The 18,410-nt window shown below is 37.3% G+C and overlaps 1 protein-coding gene across 3 annotated transcripts; it reads left to right on the forward strand.

The window, feature by feature from the left end:
• Positions 1–383: 383 nt before the first annotated feature.
• LOC128628626 (guanylate-binding protein 1-like) lies at positions 384–17,734 on the forward strand. 3 transcript variants are annotated; one of them, XR_008393064.1, is made up of 12 exons: positions 384–537; positions 8,730–8,934; positions 9,247–9,374; positions 9,951–10,060; positions 11,439–11,650; positions 13,057–13,299; positions 13,420–13,568; positions 14,111–14,242; positions 14,589–14,801; positions 15,512–15,614; positions 16,070–16,155; positions 16,678–16,817. XR_008393064.1 is itself a non-coding variant. In XM_017495451.3 (11 exons), exons 2-11 carry the CDS (start codon positions 8,751–8,753, stop codon positions 17,079–17,081), a joined length of 1,878 nt encoding a protein of 625 aa, XP_017350940.1. In that variant the 5' UTR covers positions 384–537; positions 8,730–8,750; the 3' UTR covers positions 17,082–17,734. The 3 variants fall into 3 exon arrangements, 2 of the variants coding, with proteins under 2 accessions (XP_017350940.1, XP_017350939.1); XM_017495451.3 differs by lacking the exon at positions 16,070–16,155 and having other exon boundaries at positions 16,678–17,734; XM_017495450.3 differs by lacking the exons at positions 384–537; positions 16,070–16,155 and adding an exon at positions 5,123–5,290 and having other exon boundaries at positions 16,678–17,734.
• The last annotated feature ends 676 nt before the right edge of the window (positions 17,735–18,410 follow it).

The following is an 18,410-nucleotide window of genomic DNA, read 5'->3' on the forward strand; positions in this document are numbered from 1 at the left end:
TTCTATCCAGGATGTCGGACCATTTGAGACACACTTGGGTAATTATTATTTGTAGGCATGACGAATCCTATGTTTGCATAGAGTTCATCCTAACAAGGACATGAAATTAACGGCAGTAAACTAAGGCAGGGGTTCCCAAACTTTTCCAGGGCAAGGCCCCCCAAATGGCATTAACATTTGACCTAGGCCCCCCTTTTGCAAGACGTTTTTAAAACACATTGAAAATACAGACTTCTGAATATATCCCCCTTTTTAAAAATTAATTATTACAAATTGTTGAGGCCCCCGGGCGCCCCCTGGCGGCCCCCACTTTGAAAACCACTTAACTCGGGCAGGGTCCGTTCTGTGGACGAAAGTGAATGTGAAAGTAAATACGCAAGCATTCTCTTCGATTTCTCGGAAAGACCCCATATACTGTAAATCACCAGGTCATCTCACAAGTGTTTGGGGGTGAACATAGCCTATAAAAGCTGCTGAATGCCTCTCACCACCATTGTGTTTTGCACCAAGAGCAAGTAACGGTTTGCTTACTATACGGTATGTATTTGTTTGTTACGTAATTTATTCCGTTATAAATAGGCTGTATTGTGTATTTCAAATAAATGACGCAATCATTTGCAGCATGTGAAACGATTCAATTGATATAATAGTTGACAATTTGATGCTTGATGCTTACAAACAATATAGTTGATGCTTGAAATTTGATATTACTATTTGATATTACTTGCTTGATAGTTGATATTACAAACAATATAGTTGATGCACCACACACACACACACACACACATACACACACACACACACACACACACATATATATATATATATATATATATATATATATATATATATATATATATAGTTGTACAAATGTAATTTAACCTTCATCAACTGAATTCATCTTTCAATTAAGCAAAATTTTACACATAATGTAAAAAGTTGAAAATATGAAAGAAATTAAAATATAAACATTTACCTCACAAACAAAAAAAAAACCCTGATTTCTGTAACACTGCTTCAAAAATAATAATAAAATATCCTAATAACCTTGATAGGCATGTTTTATATATATATATATATATATATATATATATATATATATATATATATATATATATATATATATATATAGTGACTGTTTTTTTATTTATTTTTTTATTGAGTCTTTAAATTTATAACGATATTATGAAATTGTATGGCTTTTTCATATTAAGACCAGGCTAAATTGTGAAGCTTCATCAATTTGTTATTCTCCCGCTAGATGGCGGTCAAATACCATAAATCGGGGAAACTAGCACACTCAAGCTTATTTTGCATCTAGGGACCCTTTCTAGTGGAGGAAAATAATGAACAGACCTCCTTTAATCAAGTTTATTGACTGGACTCAACAATCGCCCTTATACTTCCATTATCAGTGAGCTTAAAGTATACAACATTTCCGTTTTTTTCTCAGTACAGAAATTTTTTTTTTTTTTACAATCACACACACACACACACACACACACACACACACACGCACACACACAAAAGTCATAGCTTTTGAAACGGAACATAACTCCCAAAGACAATCATTTTTTTATTCTCATATTCTCTTTTATTTTTTTATTTCATTTATTTATTTTTTAAAATCTCTTTTATTCTCATATTATCTTTTATTCCACTGGAAATCAGACTGTGCAACTCCTACTCTTCTCTAAAACATAAATCACACCGAAATGCTGCCCTGTTGTTGAGTTTGTGCTTTTTGTACATGTACCGTTATAAATAATATTTCTGTTTTGCTTATTTTGTTTGATGTTTTGAATTTGTATGTCAGTTGTCTTTTTATCCTTCTCTGTGAACATTCATGCTGAAAATGTTCATTTTTACCACTGGATGGCAGCAGATATTTTTTTTATCCACCTCACACACTGAAGGGAATGAAATCCGTTTAAATCTGGTTTTATGAGCAGCTACTACACCTACATGACAGCTCATGGACTTTAGGACTGTATTCTGATAATTAGTTAGTAGGATATATAAGTAATAAAACACTTTTATTGGAAAATCATCCACAACAGGGTGGTGTGATGAAGTAGGATTACTGCTAGCACCCCAAAGCTGATCATTTTCCTTTAACAGCACGTCCCCATGCTAAACAAGTTAGTTCCTGTTCTCACTTACATTATAGCAGCTACAAACAGTCGTCCCTCTCTTCTCTCTCTCTGTCTCTCTCTCCCTCTCTCAAAAAAAGCTTGTCATGTTATCTTTTATATGATTCAAAGCCAATCAATAGAGGTATACGTTAGTTAGTCATCCTATGCATAGATGTACTTTATTTATGCCCCCCCCCCTTTATTTAACCAGGAAAGTTCCATTGAGATAGTACAGTCTCTTAAGTCCTGATCCTGATCAAGATGGCAGGTAAAACTGCAGGTTGTAATTGCAGTCCCTGGACCTAAGTAGCAACCACAGTGAGTGTTTCCATCTGGAATTGGAGTAGATGAGAGCAGGCAGGTCAGGAGAGCAGAAAGGATCAGGATCTCTAGAATCTCCATAAAATCATGTGTGGCTTGGCAGAAGGAGAGAGGGAGAGATTGTTAAGACTGTGCTTTGCGTAACAGACAATCTACTCATGTTAGGCTTGAGTAAACAAATACGTTTTAAGCCTAGACTTAAACACTGAGACTGTGTCTGAGGCCCGAACACTAATTGGAAGACTGTTCCAGTAGGGCTCTATAAGCGAAAGCTCATCCCCCTGCTGTAGCCTTCACTATTCGAGGTACCGTCAAAAATAGCCTGCATCTTTTGATCTAAGTAGGCGTGGCGGATCATAGAAAACCAAAAGGTCGCTTAGATACTGTGGCGCGAGACCGTTTAGTGCTTTATAGGTTCACTGGGAGCCAATGCGGTGTTGATAAGATTGGGGTGATATGGTCATATCTTCTGGTTCTAGTTAGGACTCTAGCAGCTGCATTCTGGACTAACTGGAGTTTGTTTATGTTCCTACTGGAACATCCAGACAGTACGGCATTATAGTAATCTAATCTAGAGGTGACAAATGCATGAACTAGTATTTCTGCATCATGTAGTGACAATATATTTCTTATCTTAGAAATATTTCTGAGATGAAAGAAGGCTATCCTAGTAATATTATCTACATGAGCGTCAAATGATAGACTGGAGTCAATAATCACTCCAAGGTCTTTTACTGCTGAACATGATGAATCAATGTCCATCCAGAGTAACCATGTGATCAGAAAGATTATTTCTAACTACACGTGATCCTAATAAAAATATTTCTGTTTTATCAGAATTAAGTAAAAGGAAGTTAGTTAACATCCAATGTCTAATGTCCTTTACACAATCCTCAACTTTACTAAGCTGCTGTCTGTGCTCTGGCTTTGCTGAAACATAAAACTGTGTATCATCAGCATAAGAGTGGAAGCTAATTCCATGTTTACGAATAATTTGATCTAGAGGTAGCATATATAAAGTAAAAAGCAGTGGGCCTAAAACAGAACCCTGTGGAACTCCAAAGGTAACCTCTGTATGCGTGGAGAAGTTAGATAAGACCTGAGCCAGGAGAGGACTGTAATGTTGTCCCTTAATGCCAACAACATTTTCTAATCTATCAAGGTGAATAGTATGATCTATAGTATCAAAAGCTGCACTAAGGTCGAGTAACACAAGCAGCGAGACATAACCCTGATCAGAGGTCAGTAGAAGGTCATTTACTACTTTAACTAATGCTGTCTCTGTGCTATGATGAGGTCTAAATCCTGACTGATACATTTCATGAATGTTATTCCTATCTAAGTACGAGCACAACTGCTTTGCTACAACCTTTTCTAAGATCTTAGAGATGAAGGGGAGATTTGATATTGGTCTATAGCTGGACAGTTGAGAGGGGTCAAGGTCAGGTTTTTTAATCAGGGGTTTAATAACTGCTAATTTAAGTGATTTAGGTACATAGCCAGTGCTAAGGGAAGAATTGATTATATTTAAAAGTGGTTTGATTACTCCTGGACAAATCTGTTTAAAGAAACATGTAGGCACAGGATCTAGTACGCAAGTTGAAATCTGGTCTAGTCTGGTGTTAGCAAGTTGAGTTTTTCTAATTAAAAACACATTTTATTTACTAATGTTAAATGAAAACACGTCTGAACTTCAATTGAAAGCTTAGCATATATATATATATATATATATGTGTGTGTGTGTGTGTGTGTGTGTGTGTGTGTGTGTGTGTGTGTGTATGTATATGTATGTAAAATGTATGTAAAACAGGCCTATCAGATGGACGGCAGAAACTTTAGGGACACACCCTGAATGGGAGTTGCCAGTTGCCAGTCCAACTCACAGCACCATGCACACACTTATTCACACACTAATTCACACCTTGCTGTAATCTGTCATAGCCAATCCATTTACTGGCACATTTTTTGCACAATTGGATAAAACCCAGAGGAAACCAACATGAACACAAGGTGAACATACACAGAAATGCCACATAATCAGTATCCCAAGCTCCAGATTGTATTGTGGATCCTGAACTTGTGCTGCCTCTAATCAACAATAAAAAAAATAAAAAACAAAAAAAAACAAACAGTTTTTGAATTAGAGAAGAATGAATTTTTCTTTATAGAACTATTTGTTTTGCTTCAACAGTTCAGTCTACAATGAAGAGGGAAAATAATCCACATAAAGCATTTTTTTCTGAAACTTGAAGACATTTTATTACATTGTTTTACAGTCCACCATCTGGAAGTTAACTGAGCATGATTGCAGGTGTGCCAGTTTTACAGCCTACATAATAGTTAATATAATAATTAGTAAAGATTGATTGTAGTATTAGAAATTACAGTTGGCTATTTAGGTCTTATGTTTGTATAGAGCTCATCTAAGCCTGAAATGAAATATAGGCGAACGTACTGTAGATGTATGTTTTGCTTTGGGGTTTGTTTGTTTTTTGCGAGGAAGAACGTTGTTTTTAGTTCCATACAGCCTGTAGTGAGAACTATAAATTACAAAGAAGAAAAAATCGGTCCTTAGAAGGTCGTGAAATTAACGGCATGTGGACTGTGGCCTGGGGACGCAAGTGAAAGTGAAAGTAAAAGCAGTACAGAGACTGCTTTCCGTTAGAGAGCATCCTGTGTGCAGCATGATTTCTCGGAATGTCCCTGTTTACATGAACTGTGGATCATGATTGTGCGTGGGATGATTGTGGTATCACAGCCTTTAAAACCTGCTCACTTCATCTCGCCAGCATTTTGGTTTGCATCTCTAGTGCAAGTGACAGTTGGCTTATAAGGTAAGTATGTTTGGTTGTTTTTTGTTACCTAATTTGATTATAAATAGGCTGTATATGATGTGTTTGTCTTAAAGACATAGGTACACGTACTTACCACATAGCATAATGCATGATTACTTATTTCATCAAGTGCAAGTTTACCCATATCACCAGAGTACTGTACAATTTTACTGAAACCAAAAGGAGCCTCATTTTATAACTATAGTCTGTAGGTGTAACACCGCGTGGGTCAATACTAAATAATTAAAAAAGATTTTAGGGTGCCAGCACCAACTACAAGTGATGCCCATACATTTAACATACATTTACAACAAACTAACTTTTGGCTAAATTCAACTTTGACTATTTCCCTCAGTCAAGTCGAAATTATGTTAAGCACTGTGTTAGTGTAGCAGCATTTAACTACTTGCTGAGGGCCACATGTGAATGAGCTGTTACTATTGAAGTAACAACTTATTACAACAAGCACATAAATATAAACTTGTGATATGGTATAAGTAAAATATATTAACCATAAGGAAAATACTAGTTAGCATTAAACTGTAGCTTTCTCAGTGTTACACTGGCTAAATGCAGTACTAGTCAGTGTGTTATGACAGTGAGCAAACCAGCAGTGTAGAAAACCTGCAGGGACAAACCTGACCATGCCCACACCAGGGCCCTCCCACCAGCATCCAAGACCTGACTCTGACCCCAGTAACTCTAATAAGAGGACAGCAGCCCCAGGACTATAACCAATCACTGGTCTGCTTGGCTACGCTGGGTTTGTTGGGCGTTTAGACTGTGTTAAACCCTATCCGGTTTGGGATTAAACTTACACTAGGTCCCAGGGTAATTTCCTATTTTACAGGTGCTCCTGTAAAATCTGTCCAGATCGGCCATGTCAATGTTTTTCTCAGGCTATTGGGGAAAATCCCTTTAATTCAAGGTCAAAAACTTTCAGAGTCAATGGGTTAAAGATGTCAAAAATCAAAACTTTATTGAAGACACAATAAAGCTGAGACTTCTGCAGATCATCTGAATGAATTCAGTAGGCTTTTATACTATCCTGAAACAGTGAACTGATTTAGGAGGGGTTTTACCCATTTTTCTTTTAGTCACACCCCAACCTTTTGCCACAATTAATACACCATGGTCATACCTTTTATGTGGCGATAGCTCAGTTAGCTTCTTTTTTTTTTTTTTAAACAATAAAAAAATGCTGAATGGTCAGCCAGTCACTCTTAAAATGCCGATTGTTTTTCAATGACTCTTCATCATATGCTTAAATGCTGATTTAGCACCGCGTTAAAAACTGGCCGACCAATGAGCTTCATGCATTTGTTCACGTGCCCGGAGACACTGAAGTTACATAAAACTACGACTTGGTGGCACTCAAGTACAAAACTGTCTTGCCGACAAAGAAGAAGCCAGAAAAGAAGACTCAAGCAAGTTGAATGTTGAGCTACTGGTGTCTTTGGTGTCTGAATGCAGAGAGCTTTATGATAAATGCCACAGCAACTACAAGAATAAAGAGAGAAAGAGGTGCGCAGAGAGCAACAAAGAGAGCAAAAGAGAGAGCTAAAGAAAGATGACATTTACTTTTGTTCATGGCTTGGTACCTGCACTAAAGAGATTGTCTGACGGCAGACTTGAGTTCTCTGACTTTCTTGTGATTCATTTGCCTCTGTTTTGTGCACGCTCTCGTGTTAATTTGAATTCAAATGCTTTTTACATAATATAATTGTTTATTAATTAATGTTGAGAGGGGCACTTTTAAATAATTTAGTAAAAGGGCAGGGGCTTGAGCCCCCAGAGCTCCCCCTTCTGCACATCCCTTTAACGAACCCACCATTCAAGCAATTGCTGCCTCCGAATTGCTGCTAATTCGAAAGCGAACATGAAATGCGCATGGCTGCATGGACATTAAGAAGGAATTTTAAAGCAAGGGGGGAAGAGGAAAAAGTGCCAATGAAGCGCCAAAGCCCCCTTTCGCAGCAAATTTCTTCTGGCAAGCTCTGCAGACACGGTTACCATCTTCTATTAAGTTTTCCTCAGTATTTTTATAAAATCCAAAATATGACCACAGTTCGGATTTGCACACTTCATAAATTTGCAGGAACATTAATATTTTTGGGCACAACAATAGTTGCAATATATCCATCCCCTCCCAAAAAGAAAATAGATTTTTTTAAAAATTAATAATCTGGGTCTTCCCATAAGTAGGTGAATGCTATTTCTGTGACTTTGATATAATTCAAATCACTACTTATTTAAAGAAAGAATATTGATTAAAATTAGCACTTTAAGGATTTATCTTTAAAGTAGTATTTGTTGCCATGGCCAAGTCACCAAATACCTTATATTACCATACATAACATCCATTTTCAGTTAGCCAGTTTGCAAAAAGTGTGGGAACGGCTTTTTGCAAAGATGTAAATACTGTCTCTCTTCTGCTTCAAAGTGATAAGTGGATGTCAGAAATGGAAAGTTATGTAGCGCCTCTTTGTGTGCTGAGGTATTTATGCTTTTCAATAAGTGCCACCTATTGTCAGGGAACGAATTTGTACTTTCATTCAGAGCATTGCCTGAAATTTACGCGTGGGTGTAAACACAAAAAAATGCATCTAAAAATGGACTATTTTGCGCTGCGGAAAATGTCCCAGTGTGAACAGGCCTTTAATCTTCTATATTGTCATCTTAGTCTTCTGCATTGTCAGCACTGTCTCCACTAACATTTTCATGACTAACATTCAGAGTTATTTTTAGGCCTCTGACGGATACAAAACATTTTGACAAAACATGTTGATTCATTCACATTTTTGATAGAAAGTAATGGATTGTACAATAATCATGCTCAAATCACACAGTGATCAAGAAAAATAAGGCTTCCTCTCAGAAAATCACAAGCTGAATTACCTACTGTGCTTTGCCAAAATCAGCAGTCATCTGATTGATTAATTTTAGTCCAGTACAGATGCATATGTCCATGATTTTCTATGTAGACGTCACGTCATGCTGAAAAAAGAGATGCTTGCCTCCTGCTGCATGCCGTAATCAGTCTCATAGCATACGTATCAGTGACCCTCCCCCAGATTTTAAACACCTCCAGAGTCTCGAATAGGAAAACGGGTGCTTCTCCTGTTTGATTATTGTTTTATTGTATTTTATAATTGTGAATGGACTACGATCATATGACAGCGTCAAAAATGTCCGCGATCGTAGAAAACACAGCCCACAAGATCCTCACTCATGTGATCATTTTTATTGCAATCTGGATGCGAGATTTTAAAAAAAAAATTTAATGACTGAGAGACGTGTAAAAAATTACCAATGTCCTTCTGATAAACTAATCAAATTAGAATTAATCATGCTTGCATTTTAACTGACTGTTTTGTGCACTTACAATTAAAAGATAAAATTTCTTGTTAATTAAATTCGTTTCATTTTCATCCTCTAGACTGTGGAGCTGGAGAGAACCATGTGCAGCCCAATGCCAGAGCCTATTTGTTTGGTGGAAAATGTGAACGGTTCACTGTGTGTGAGTGATGGAGCCATTGAGTACCTGTACAGGATTAACCAGCCGGTGGTGGTAGTGTCTGTGGTGGGACTGTATCGCACAGGAAAGTCTTACCTCATGAACCACCTGGCAGGAAAACAAACTGGTGAATTTGTTTTTAAAGATATTTTTCTTCAATTTATCTCGAAATTTATTTATTTATTTTTCACTTTTTGAGAATTGGACAGATAAAACCATTACCCCAATACAGTTTTGTGGATACATTTGATCAAAAAACATAAAATGTATTCCTTATGGCTCATAGAATTTGTAACTGGCTTGGACCAGTTGAATTATGTGCACATAAGTTGCTTTATGAGAAATATGTGAACACTTCTGTCAGCCTAAAATGTCCAAAATACCAAACTTTATTTGGTTCTCAAATAATACTGAAGATTACTACTGTGACTGTTTGCAGGCTTTGCTCTGGGCAGCACCATTGAGTCGAAGACTAAAGGTATTTGGATGTGGTGTGTGCCACACCCTTATAAAAGAGGACACACTCTGGTTCTGCTGGACACTGAGGGACTGGGGGACGTTGACAAGGTGAGGACTCCATAGAAACACAGTACTTACAACATTCTTTAATGTAAATGTTTCCGAGGAGTGCAAATTGCATTGGTCGTATATTTTTAAAGCTTTTCTGTAATAATGACATTCTGGATGACCTAACAAAGTAAGTACCAATGTACCAAACTCCCAAGGATTCAGGTCAGAAAATGGACACCGTGTTGGGGTAGATTAGTACAGAAGGTGGTAGTAATATCTGTAGTCATTTTTTAGTCATGTAGTTGGTTCCCTTCTGAGTCGGGTTCCTCTCAAGGTTTCTTCCTCTTAAAACATCTTAGGGAGTTTTTCCTTGCCACTGTCGCCACTCAGTGGCTTGCTCAGTTGGGATAAATTCACACCTTTAATATCTGTATACCGTGTTGATATTTCTGTAAAGCTGCTTTGAGACAATGTCTATTGTAAAAAGCGCTATACAAATAAAATTGAATTGAATTGAATGTTTTATCCATTCCAAAGAGTTAGGCCTCAGTGTTTAGTGTGGATGAGTATAATATTCTGTAGTACACATCTATGTACACATAACTGCAGTGTATAATATTTGTGTTGTTTTAGGGAGACTCTAAGAATGATGCCTGGATCTTCTGTCTAGCTGTTCTTCTCAGCAGCACTCTGGTCTACAACAGCCGCGGAACCATCGACAACACAGCAGTGGAAAAACTACAGTATCCTTCCTTGTAAAACACAACTACACTAACATTTATAGAAATAGCCATTTAGTTAATAATAAAGACCCACAGATACAGTCTTGGGAAAAAGAAAGTATGCCTTTCTTCAATTCTATGTTTTTAATTATCATCTCATTCACAACTGTAAAAAATAAGTACACCATATAATTCAGTAACATGTAGAACCACCTATAGCAACATTAACTTTAAGCAGACAGTTTCTATAGGAGTTTCAGTCTCTTGTTTGTGCTGGTGAAATTTTGGCCCACCCTTCTTTACAACATTGCTTCAGTTCATTGATGTCTGAGGGCATTTGTTTATGCACAGATCTCTTAAGACCCCACCACAGCATTTGAATGGGGTTGAGGTCTGGACTTTGACTTGGCCATTCCAACACCTTGATTTTTCTTTTCTATTTTATCCATTCATATGTCATATTGCTGGTGTGCTTGGGATCATTGTCTTGTTGTTTGACCCAATTTCAGCCCAGCTTAAGCTGCTGAGAGATGGCCAGACATTTGTCTCAAGAATATTCTGGTATAAAATGGAGTTCATTGTTGTCTCAATGACTGCAAGTTTTCCAGGTCCTGTGGCAGCAAAACAAGCCCAAATCATCACCGCTCCTCCTCCAGTTGGTTTGAGGTGTTTGTGGTGATACGTTGTGTTTGGTTTTCACCAAACATGGTGCTGTGCGTGATGAACAAGCACATTGTTTGGACTCATAAGTCCAAAGGATATTGTTTGTTAGTGTCTTTTCTGTTTTGTTAAAATGCAATTTTGCAAACCTTAGTCATGCCATATTCTTTTTGGAGAGAAGAGACTTTTCCTAGTCATGCTTCCATGAAAGCTATACTATGCTCAATCTTTTTTTTGATTGTGCTGACATGAACAAAAACATTTAATGTGCTTACAGAGGCCTGTAGGTCATGTGATGTAGCTTTTGGGTTTTCCTTTATATCACTGAGCATTAAATGGTCTGACCTTGGACTGAATTTGCTGGGATGCCCACTTCTGGGAAGATTCGCAACTGTTTTGAAGGCTCTCCATTTGTAAACAATCCTTCTTATGAACAGTGTTCATGGAATGGTGAATTTCAAATTGTTTGGAGATGGCCTTATAACCATTCCCTTACTTTTTTCCCACCTGGTTTCTAAATGTTGGTTACTTTTTTGGGGGAAAATGACTACATATTGAATTTTTTTTTTAATGTTTTTTTTGTCACTCTAGGTTATTTGTTTGTTTATAGAAGTTGGTGAGTACCACAAAATTGTTATTTATGCCCTGATAAATAAAAACATATAATTGAAAGTTTGTGTACTTTCTTTTTCCCATGACTGTATTTCTCATCCAGTCATGATTCCTTAGCATGCTGCAGCTATGTCACTGAGCTTGCAGAGCAGATTAAGATCAAATCACCTAAATCCAGAGCAGCTGAGTTTGAGGAGGAGGAAGAAGACTCTCAGTTTGTGCAGTTTTTTCCTAACTTCATCTGGACAGTGCGTGATTTTTCACTGGAGCTGGTGATTGAGAAAAAGGGTCGAGTGACCGAGGATGAGTACCTGGATTTTGCCCTGCAGCTGAAGAAAGGTGTAGAAGACATTTCTGACTAAGATTCAAGACAAATTTTCGTAATTTTGCCCCTGTACACCACCACCATGGATTTGAAATGAAGCAATCAAGATGTGATTGAAGTGTAGACTTTGATCTTTAATTCAACAACCAAAATATTTCATTAAACATTTAAGAATTACAGACATTTTTACATAGTACATCCATTTTCAAAGGCTGAAAAGTAATTCTACAAACTGACAATCATAAATATTAGGATTAGGATTTGGATGCAAATCTTGAAGGTTGTAACCCATGGACATTACCAAATCATGAGTTTCCTCCTGTGAGATGCTTTGCCAGGCCTTTACTGTAGCTGCCTTCAGTAGCTGCTTGTTTGTGGGTCTCTCTGCCTTCATTTTGTCTTCAGTAAGTGAAAATATGCTCAATTATGTTAAGATCAGGTGACTGACTTGGCCATTTAAGAACATTTCATTTCTTTGCCTTAAGAAGCACTTGGGTTGTTTTCACTGTATGTTTTGGGTTATTATCCATCTGTACTGTGAAGAACTGGTTTTGTACCAGTTGACTGAATCTGAGGTATAGCTCTATACACTTCAGAATTCATCCTGATACTTCTTCTATGACCCAGTTTCATTGGCAGCCATACATGCCCATGCCATAACACTTCCTCCACCATGTTTGACAGATGATGTAGTGTGCTTTGGAAAATGAGCTGAGCCTTTCTTTCTCCATACTCCTCTCTTCCATCATTCAGGTACAAGCTAATCTGGTGTGCGAACCGGACAGGCTTTTTTAAAGAGTTTTTTTAAGCAAAGTCTAATCTGGCAGTTCTTGAATGTTACCGGTGGTTTGCATCTTGAGGTAAACCCGCTGTATTTACATTCATGCATATCTTGCTTGTGGACTTTGACAATGATATGCCTGCCTCCTCGAGAGTGTTCTTGACTTTCTTGATGTGAAGGGGTTTTTCTTCACCAAGGAAATAATTCTGTAATAATTCACTATAGTTGTCCTCTGTGGTCTTCCAGGCTTTTTGCTGTCATCTTGCTGATGGGTCTGTTTTGTTTTTTCAGCCTAATGATGGCCTCCTTCAATTGCATCGACACCTCATTAGACCACATATTGAAAGTTCCCATGAACAGCTACCAAATGCAAATTCAACACTTGAATTTGAAAAAAAATGGCTGTAATTCCTAAAACGTTAATGCAGTATTTTTGTTGAAGCCATTGAAATACGTATTGAATTACATACTGAAAGTCTACATTTCACTCACATCTTGATTGCTTAATTTCAACTCCATTGTGGGAGTGCACAGAAGCAAAATTATGAAAACTGCGTCACTGTCCAAATACTTATGGACTGGACTATATGTCAGTTTAGCTGTTAACATGAAAAGAATAAAAAAAATTCTGCATTGCAGGTCTTTGTAAGAAGGACACCAACTACAATCTTCCAAGGCAGTGTATTCGAAACTATTTTCCAACTCGCAAGTGCTTTGTTTTCCCGTTCCCTGCCTCCCAGGACAAAATGGTTCAGCTCGAGAGCCTGGATGAGAGTGAAATTTGGCCCAAATTTCTCAATGTTACACAGCGTTTTTGTGACTACGTCTTTACTGCAAGCAAAGTTAAAACAGTTACAGGAGGATACAGAGTCACAGGGAGGAGTAAGCACTACATTATTTCACTACAATATTATTCATCTGTATAAACATTTCAGTAGTGTTTCAGTACATTGAACTGTTATTTTCTGTGCTGTAACTGTGTGCGTGTGTGTGTGTTGACAGTGTTCGGTCACCTAGTGCAGTCATATGTGGAGACCATCTCTAGTGGGAAAGTCCCTTGTCTGGAGAATGCTGTGGTTGTAATGGCAAAGATAGAAAACCAGGCAGCTGTGCAGGAGGGGCTTAAATTCTATCAGAATGAGATGGAACAGGTAACACACACACACACACACACACACACACACACACACACACACACACACACACACACACACACACACACAAATATGAATAGGAGGCACTTTTATTAAAGAAAGTGATGTGCATTGGGTATTGGGGATGGAACCAAAAAACTGCAAGTGGGCAGAGGTGGGTAGAGTAGCCAAAAAAAATGATGTTATCATTTATATTTAATAAAAATAAAAACTTTCTTGTTTAAGCCATGCCCACTTTTGCTTTAAATCAGATTTACAGATTCAGATACTAAACAGATACAGTTACACACACTGCTTTGACATAAATAGTTACAATTGAAAGTTTAGCATGTTTAATATATATATATATATATATATATATATATATATATATATATATATATATATATATATATATATATAATCACATGTATTTATATATATTTTTTAAATTCAATTTAAATACAAGTTTTTGTAAAATACTAGCCTAAAGATATGTTCCATGACCCTGAACCAAAGCCTAATCCTAAACATGCTCCTGACACAAAATTTAATTGCAGGTGAAGAGTTTGTTTCCAGTCGATTTGAATAAACTTACTTCTGAACACCAGAAGATCAGCAACATGGCCAACACTGAATTTATGAAGCGCTCTTTTAAAGATGAAGAGGGGGAATACTTCAGGAAACTCATGGTGCGTTTTGGACCCACATACACACACGCACACACACACACACACACGCAAAGATACACACAGATATACACAGATACACACACAGACAGTCTCACCAGGGTTGATCCTGTGCTCAGGTTACTCTAGTTGCCTCTCACATCCCAAAACCATGATGGTAGGTGGATTGGCTATGCTAAGGTTCCCCTAGGTATGAAGAAATGTGTGAATGTGTGTGTGCATGGTGCCTTGCGATGAACTAGAGTCAGGCCAATCAGATCAATATATCTAGAATACCAAACGTAATTTGCCCAGTGCGTGTTTTTGATTATTGCATTTCTGAATGCATGTAAATGTTTTGTATTTTCAGGAGGCAGTAGATAAGCACTATGCTGAGCTAATTGCTCAGAATATTGAGGAATCAGAACAGAAGTGCCAGCAGATTCTGTCTGATCTATATGAGGAGATGAACATGCACGTGCAGAGGGGGGAGTATGCAAAGCCTGGAGGATATAAGCTCTATTGCACGCACAGAGACAACGTCATTACCCAGTACCACAGCCAACCCAACAAGGGAATCCAGGTAAGAAACACAGACCTAAACACACAAATGGGATAAAAGGTTGAAAATAATGGTTAATTTTCATTATTTACTTTATCCTATCAGCCAAATATACAGTACAAAATGCAATCGTGGCATGGTATCATGGGAATAGACTCAATGAAACTGTACAGTTGAAGACTGTAAAAAAGATCTTTTTTCTGTGAGCCTGTGCCCATGATAGCCAGAAGTGATCTTCAGCTGTTGTAGCCCTTCCACCTCAAGGTCTGATGTATTGTGCATGCTGAGATGCTTTTCTGCTCACCACAGTTGTAAAGAGTGATTATTATCCTTGCTGGCAGAACAAACCAATCTGGCCATTTTCCTCTGACTGCTGTGTGTGAAAATCCCAGAAGATCAGCAGTTTCTGAAATATTTAGACAAGCCCATTTGGTACCAACAACCATGCCATGATCAAAGTCACATAGAACACACTTTTTCTTCATTCTGATGTTTGATGTGAACATTAATTGAAGCTCTTGACCTGTATCTGATTTTTTGCATTGTGCTGCTGCCACATGATTGCCTGATTAGATAATTGCATGAATGTTCAGGTGTATAGTAGTTCCTAATAAAATGTGAGTATAAGAAATAAATACATATATATCCATTACTCTCTCTCTCTCTCTCTCTCTCTCTCTCTCTCTCTCTCTCTCTCTCTATCTGTGTGTGTGTATGCTTTCTGTGTGAAGGCTGAGGTGGTGCTGGAGACGTTTCTGAATAGTAAAAGTATGGAAGCAAAATTAATTCTCCAGACTGACGAACAACTGACTGAAAGTGAGAAAAAGATTCAAGGTAAGCTGAGCATAATCATGCCACTGATCATGTAATTATATTAAAATAGTGTGACTAATAGTATGACTACAACTAAATAAAGGGACATTATGACCAAAATTAAAAAATGAACCATCAATTAATTTGTTGGAAACTTGCCTACTTGCATCCTACAACAATGACACCGCAGGGTCTATAGTGAGATTTCTTGGGTTGAATATTGGAAAAGACCTTGTAGAATGTAGACCTTCAAGATGAACATGAAATTAGAAAGACTGCAATTATGGGCAGATATTTGGGTAGTGGGGAATGGAGGGCGGTGCTCACTAGATAATGTTAAGGGAAGCCAGATACCTAGCTGGCTACTGCTAATAATAGTCACTTTGCTTTGTTAGTAAGTTATTGTGATAGAGTAAATGGATTACTCAGGCAACAGAAAGGACTTAATGGATTAAAAGATTTTTTTTTTTTTTGAGTTACAACCAACATAAATGCTTGAGGCAGAATATACAGAAGAACTGCACCAGCAGGAAGAGCAACGGGTGGCAAGCAGAAAACAACTGTAGGTCTTTCAAAATTACACTGAGCCAAATTACTAAAGTTAGCAACAACACAAGTAGCTACTATAATGTTAGTTAGCAATGTTACATGATTATCTACCTTTGTGTTAACATTAGCACCTTAATAAGCCATCTTACTAGTTATATTGGTGAGGACAAACATTTGCTAACAAGCATGGCTTGCTTTTCCTGTCAGGATTGGTAGATCAATGTAGGGATTACCGGTGGGAGAAGTATGGATTTGCACATTGCGTGCTGGCTAACATAGTTTCGATTCAGTGATGTGCGAAAACAGAAAACACCAAAATCATGAATTCAGTAAAAAAAATAATAATAATAAAAACTGCTGACACTGTCCAGTACAATAATGTGCAAGATAATACTGCACACTATGAATAAATATTAATAAAATGATTTTATTAATCAATAATATATTAAGTACTAGCAGTGTAGGTTGAGTTTTCTATTCTGTCACTTCTTTACTCTATCTGTCTCTTTCTTTGCCCCTGGGTGATGATTCACAGAGGAGAAAGAACAAGCAGCTCTGTTAGAGCAGCAGTGTAAAGTTGAACAGGAGAGAAAAATGGAGATGGAGCAACTGATGCAGGAGGAAAAATTGCTCCATGAGCAACGGCTACAGCAGCTGGAGGAGAAGTTCGAGGAGGAGAATATTCAGCAGCAGCAGGAGCTAGAGAGAGCAGTGGAGAGTAAACTGACCGAACAGAAAGAACTTGTTCGGAAAGGGTTTGAAGAGAAAGCCCAGCTGATGGGGCTTGAGATTGAGCAACTTAAAAAAGAAAAGGATAAACAATCTGGCTCTGTTTTTAAAGATTATGTCATGCCTCTCATAAACACTGCCAAAGATGTGTTTTCCACATTCCTTGAATATAAACTTATGAAGAATGGACTGGCAAGGTCATTCTTATAATCATTTGTAATTTATGGAGATGTTTCCATGCCAGAGAAAAAGCAATTACATCAGTGAATGAATATGGAATATTATTAGTTAAAAGGATATTTTATATAAAAGTAAGTCTAAGAAATCTGACAACTCCCAGGTTCTGGTGTGAGCTGAAAGTATTTTTATTCATTAACATTTTATCATGTATCATTATCTGAAAATCTTGATGATCAAGTGTTCTACAGTGCAGTAGGAAAGCAGAAACAATGAGCCTCTATGCCTCATTGTGGAACTTTTGTGTATCTTGGGTCCTTTCAGTGCTTTGATTGCTTTTCTATCGTTATTGTACCATGAAATGTAATGTAGTTTCATGTACTGCTTTTTAAGTTGGATCACATTCACTTGTGACACAACTGTTCTGAGTAGTTAACTATTAATCATAATGCCATGTGGTGCGTTGTTAAAACTGATATTGACCTTTAATGATTATTATATTACAGAGCTGTTGAAAGCTTGGTTCTTATTACTTTTTATTAGTTCTTATTATATTTTTATTAGAGCTTAGTCAGTAGTTATTGTAAGGCATATATTAATGGGCTTGTAATGTTAATGTTGCTATAGTAACAGCCTATACTTGTATGGAAGACGTTCCACATAAAAAGGTTTTGAAAAAATCTGTGTAATCTTTGATTTGGTGAAGGTTTTTGTATGAGATGTTTATTTATCATTTTTGGAAGAGTTCTCTAGTGTAACAGTCAGAGGGCAAGCTGTCATGCTCTGCTGATCTGAGTCTATGTTATGAAACGGGAGCAGGGGCAGAAGCAAGCACAGATCAACATCTTTTATTTACAAACAGAAATCAAGACACATAAAACGCGGTCTATACTGGACAAGATACTCGAGGTTAAACATGAAACTAAAGTCAAAGCATGGAACGAGAGCAGGACACGAAAACAAGACCGCTTAGCATGCGTAACGCATTCACCATTACATTCACTCAGTTACAAAGTAATACTGCACAAAGCAACACGAGGGCTTTAAATACCAAACATAATCAAGCTAGAAAACAGACAGCTGGGATCAATAACGACACACCATCGAACATCAACCAATGCTTAAACACTTCATGCAGTGATATCAAAGTGTGAATGGGCCATTAATGCAAAAGAAAATCAAAAGACTTTTCCCCTGTGTAGGCTTATGCAGTTGAATGTAAAATTCATCTAGTCTGTCTCTAAAATATTTTCAGACTAACAATTAAAGTCCATTTAGTACCGGGATACCCAAACTAGGGGTTGTGTGTAACACCACACGGGGTCACTTATTTTACAAGTGTGCTCACAAGAGAAACTCACA

This window comes from Ictalurus punctatus, chromosome 20 (genome assembly GCF_001660625.3).
Source record: "Ictalurus punctatus breed USDA103 chromosome 20, Coco_2.0, whole genome shotgun sequence".
In the NCBI taxonomy this organism is placed as follows: Eukaryota; Metazoa; Chordata; class Actinopteri; order Siluriformes; family Ictaluridae; genus Ictalurus; species Ictalurus punctatus.

What these genes read in the sequence shown, in the direction of transcription:
- LOC128628626 (XM_017495451.3), top strand. Translation starts at nt 8,751, where the DNA reads ATGTGCAGCCCAATGCCAGAGCCTATTTGTTTGGTGGAAAATGTGAAC. An exon ending in TGCCCTGCAGCTGAAGAAAG is followed by an intron (nt 11,651 to 13,056) that starts GTGTAGAAGACA and finishes TCTGCATTGCAG; the next exon opens with GTCTTTGTAAGAAGGACACC. An exon ending in ATACAGAGTCACAGGGAGGA is followed by an intron (nt 13,300 to 13,419) that starts GTAAGCACTACA and finishes GTGTGTTGACAG; the next exon opens with TGTTCGGTCACCTAGTGCAG.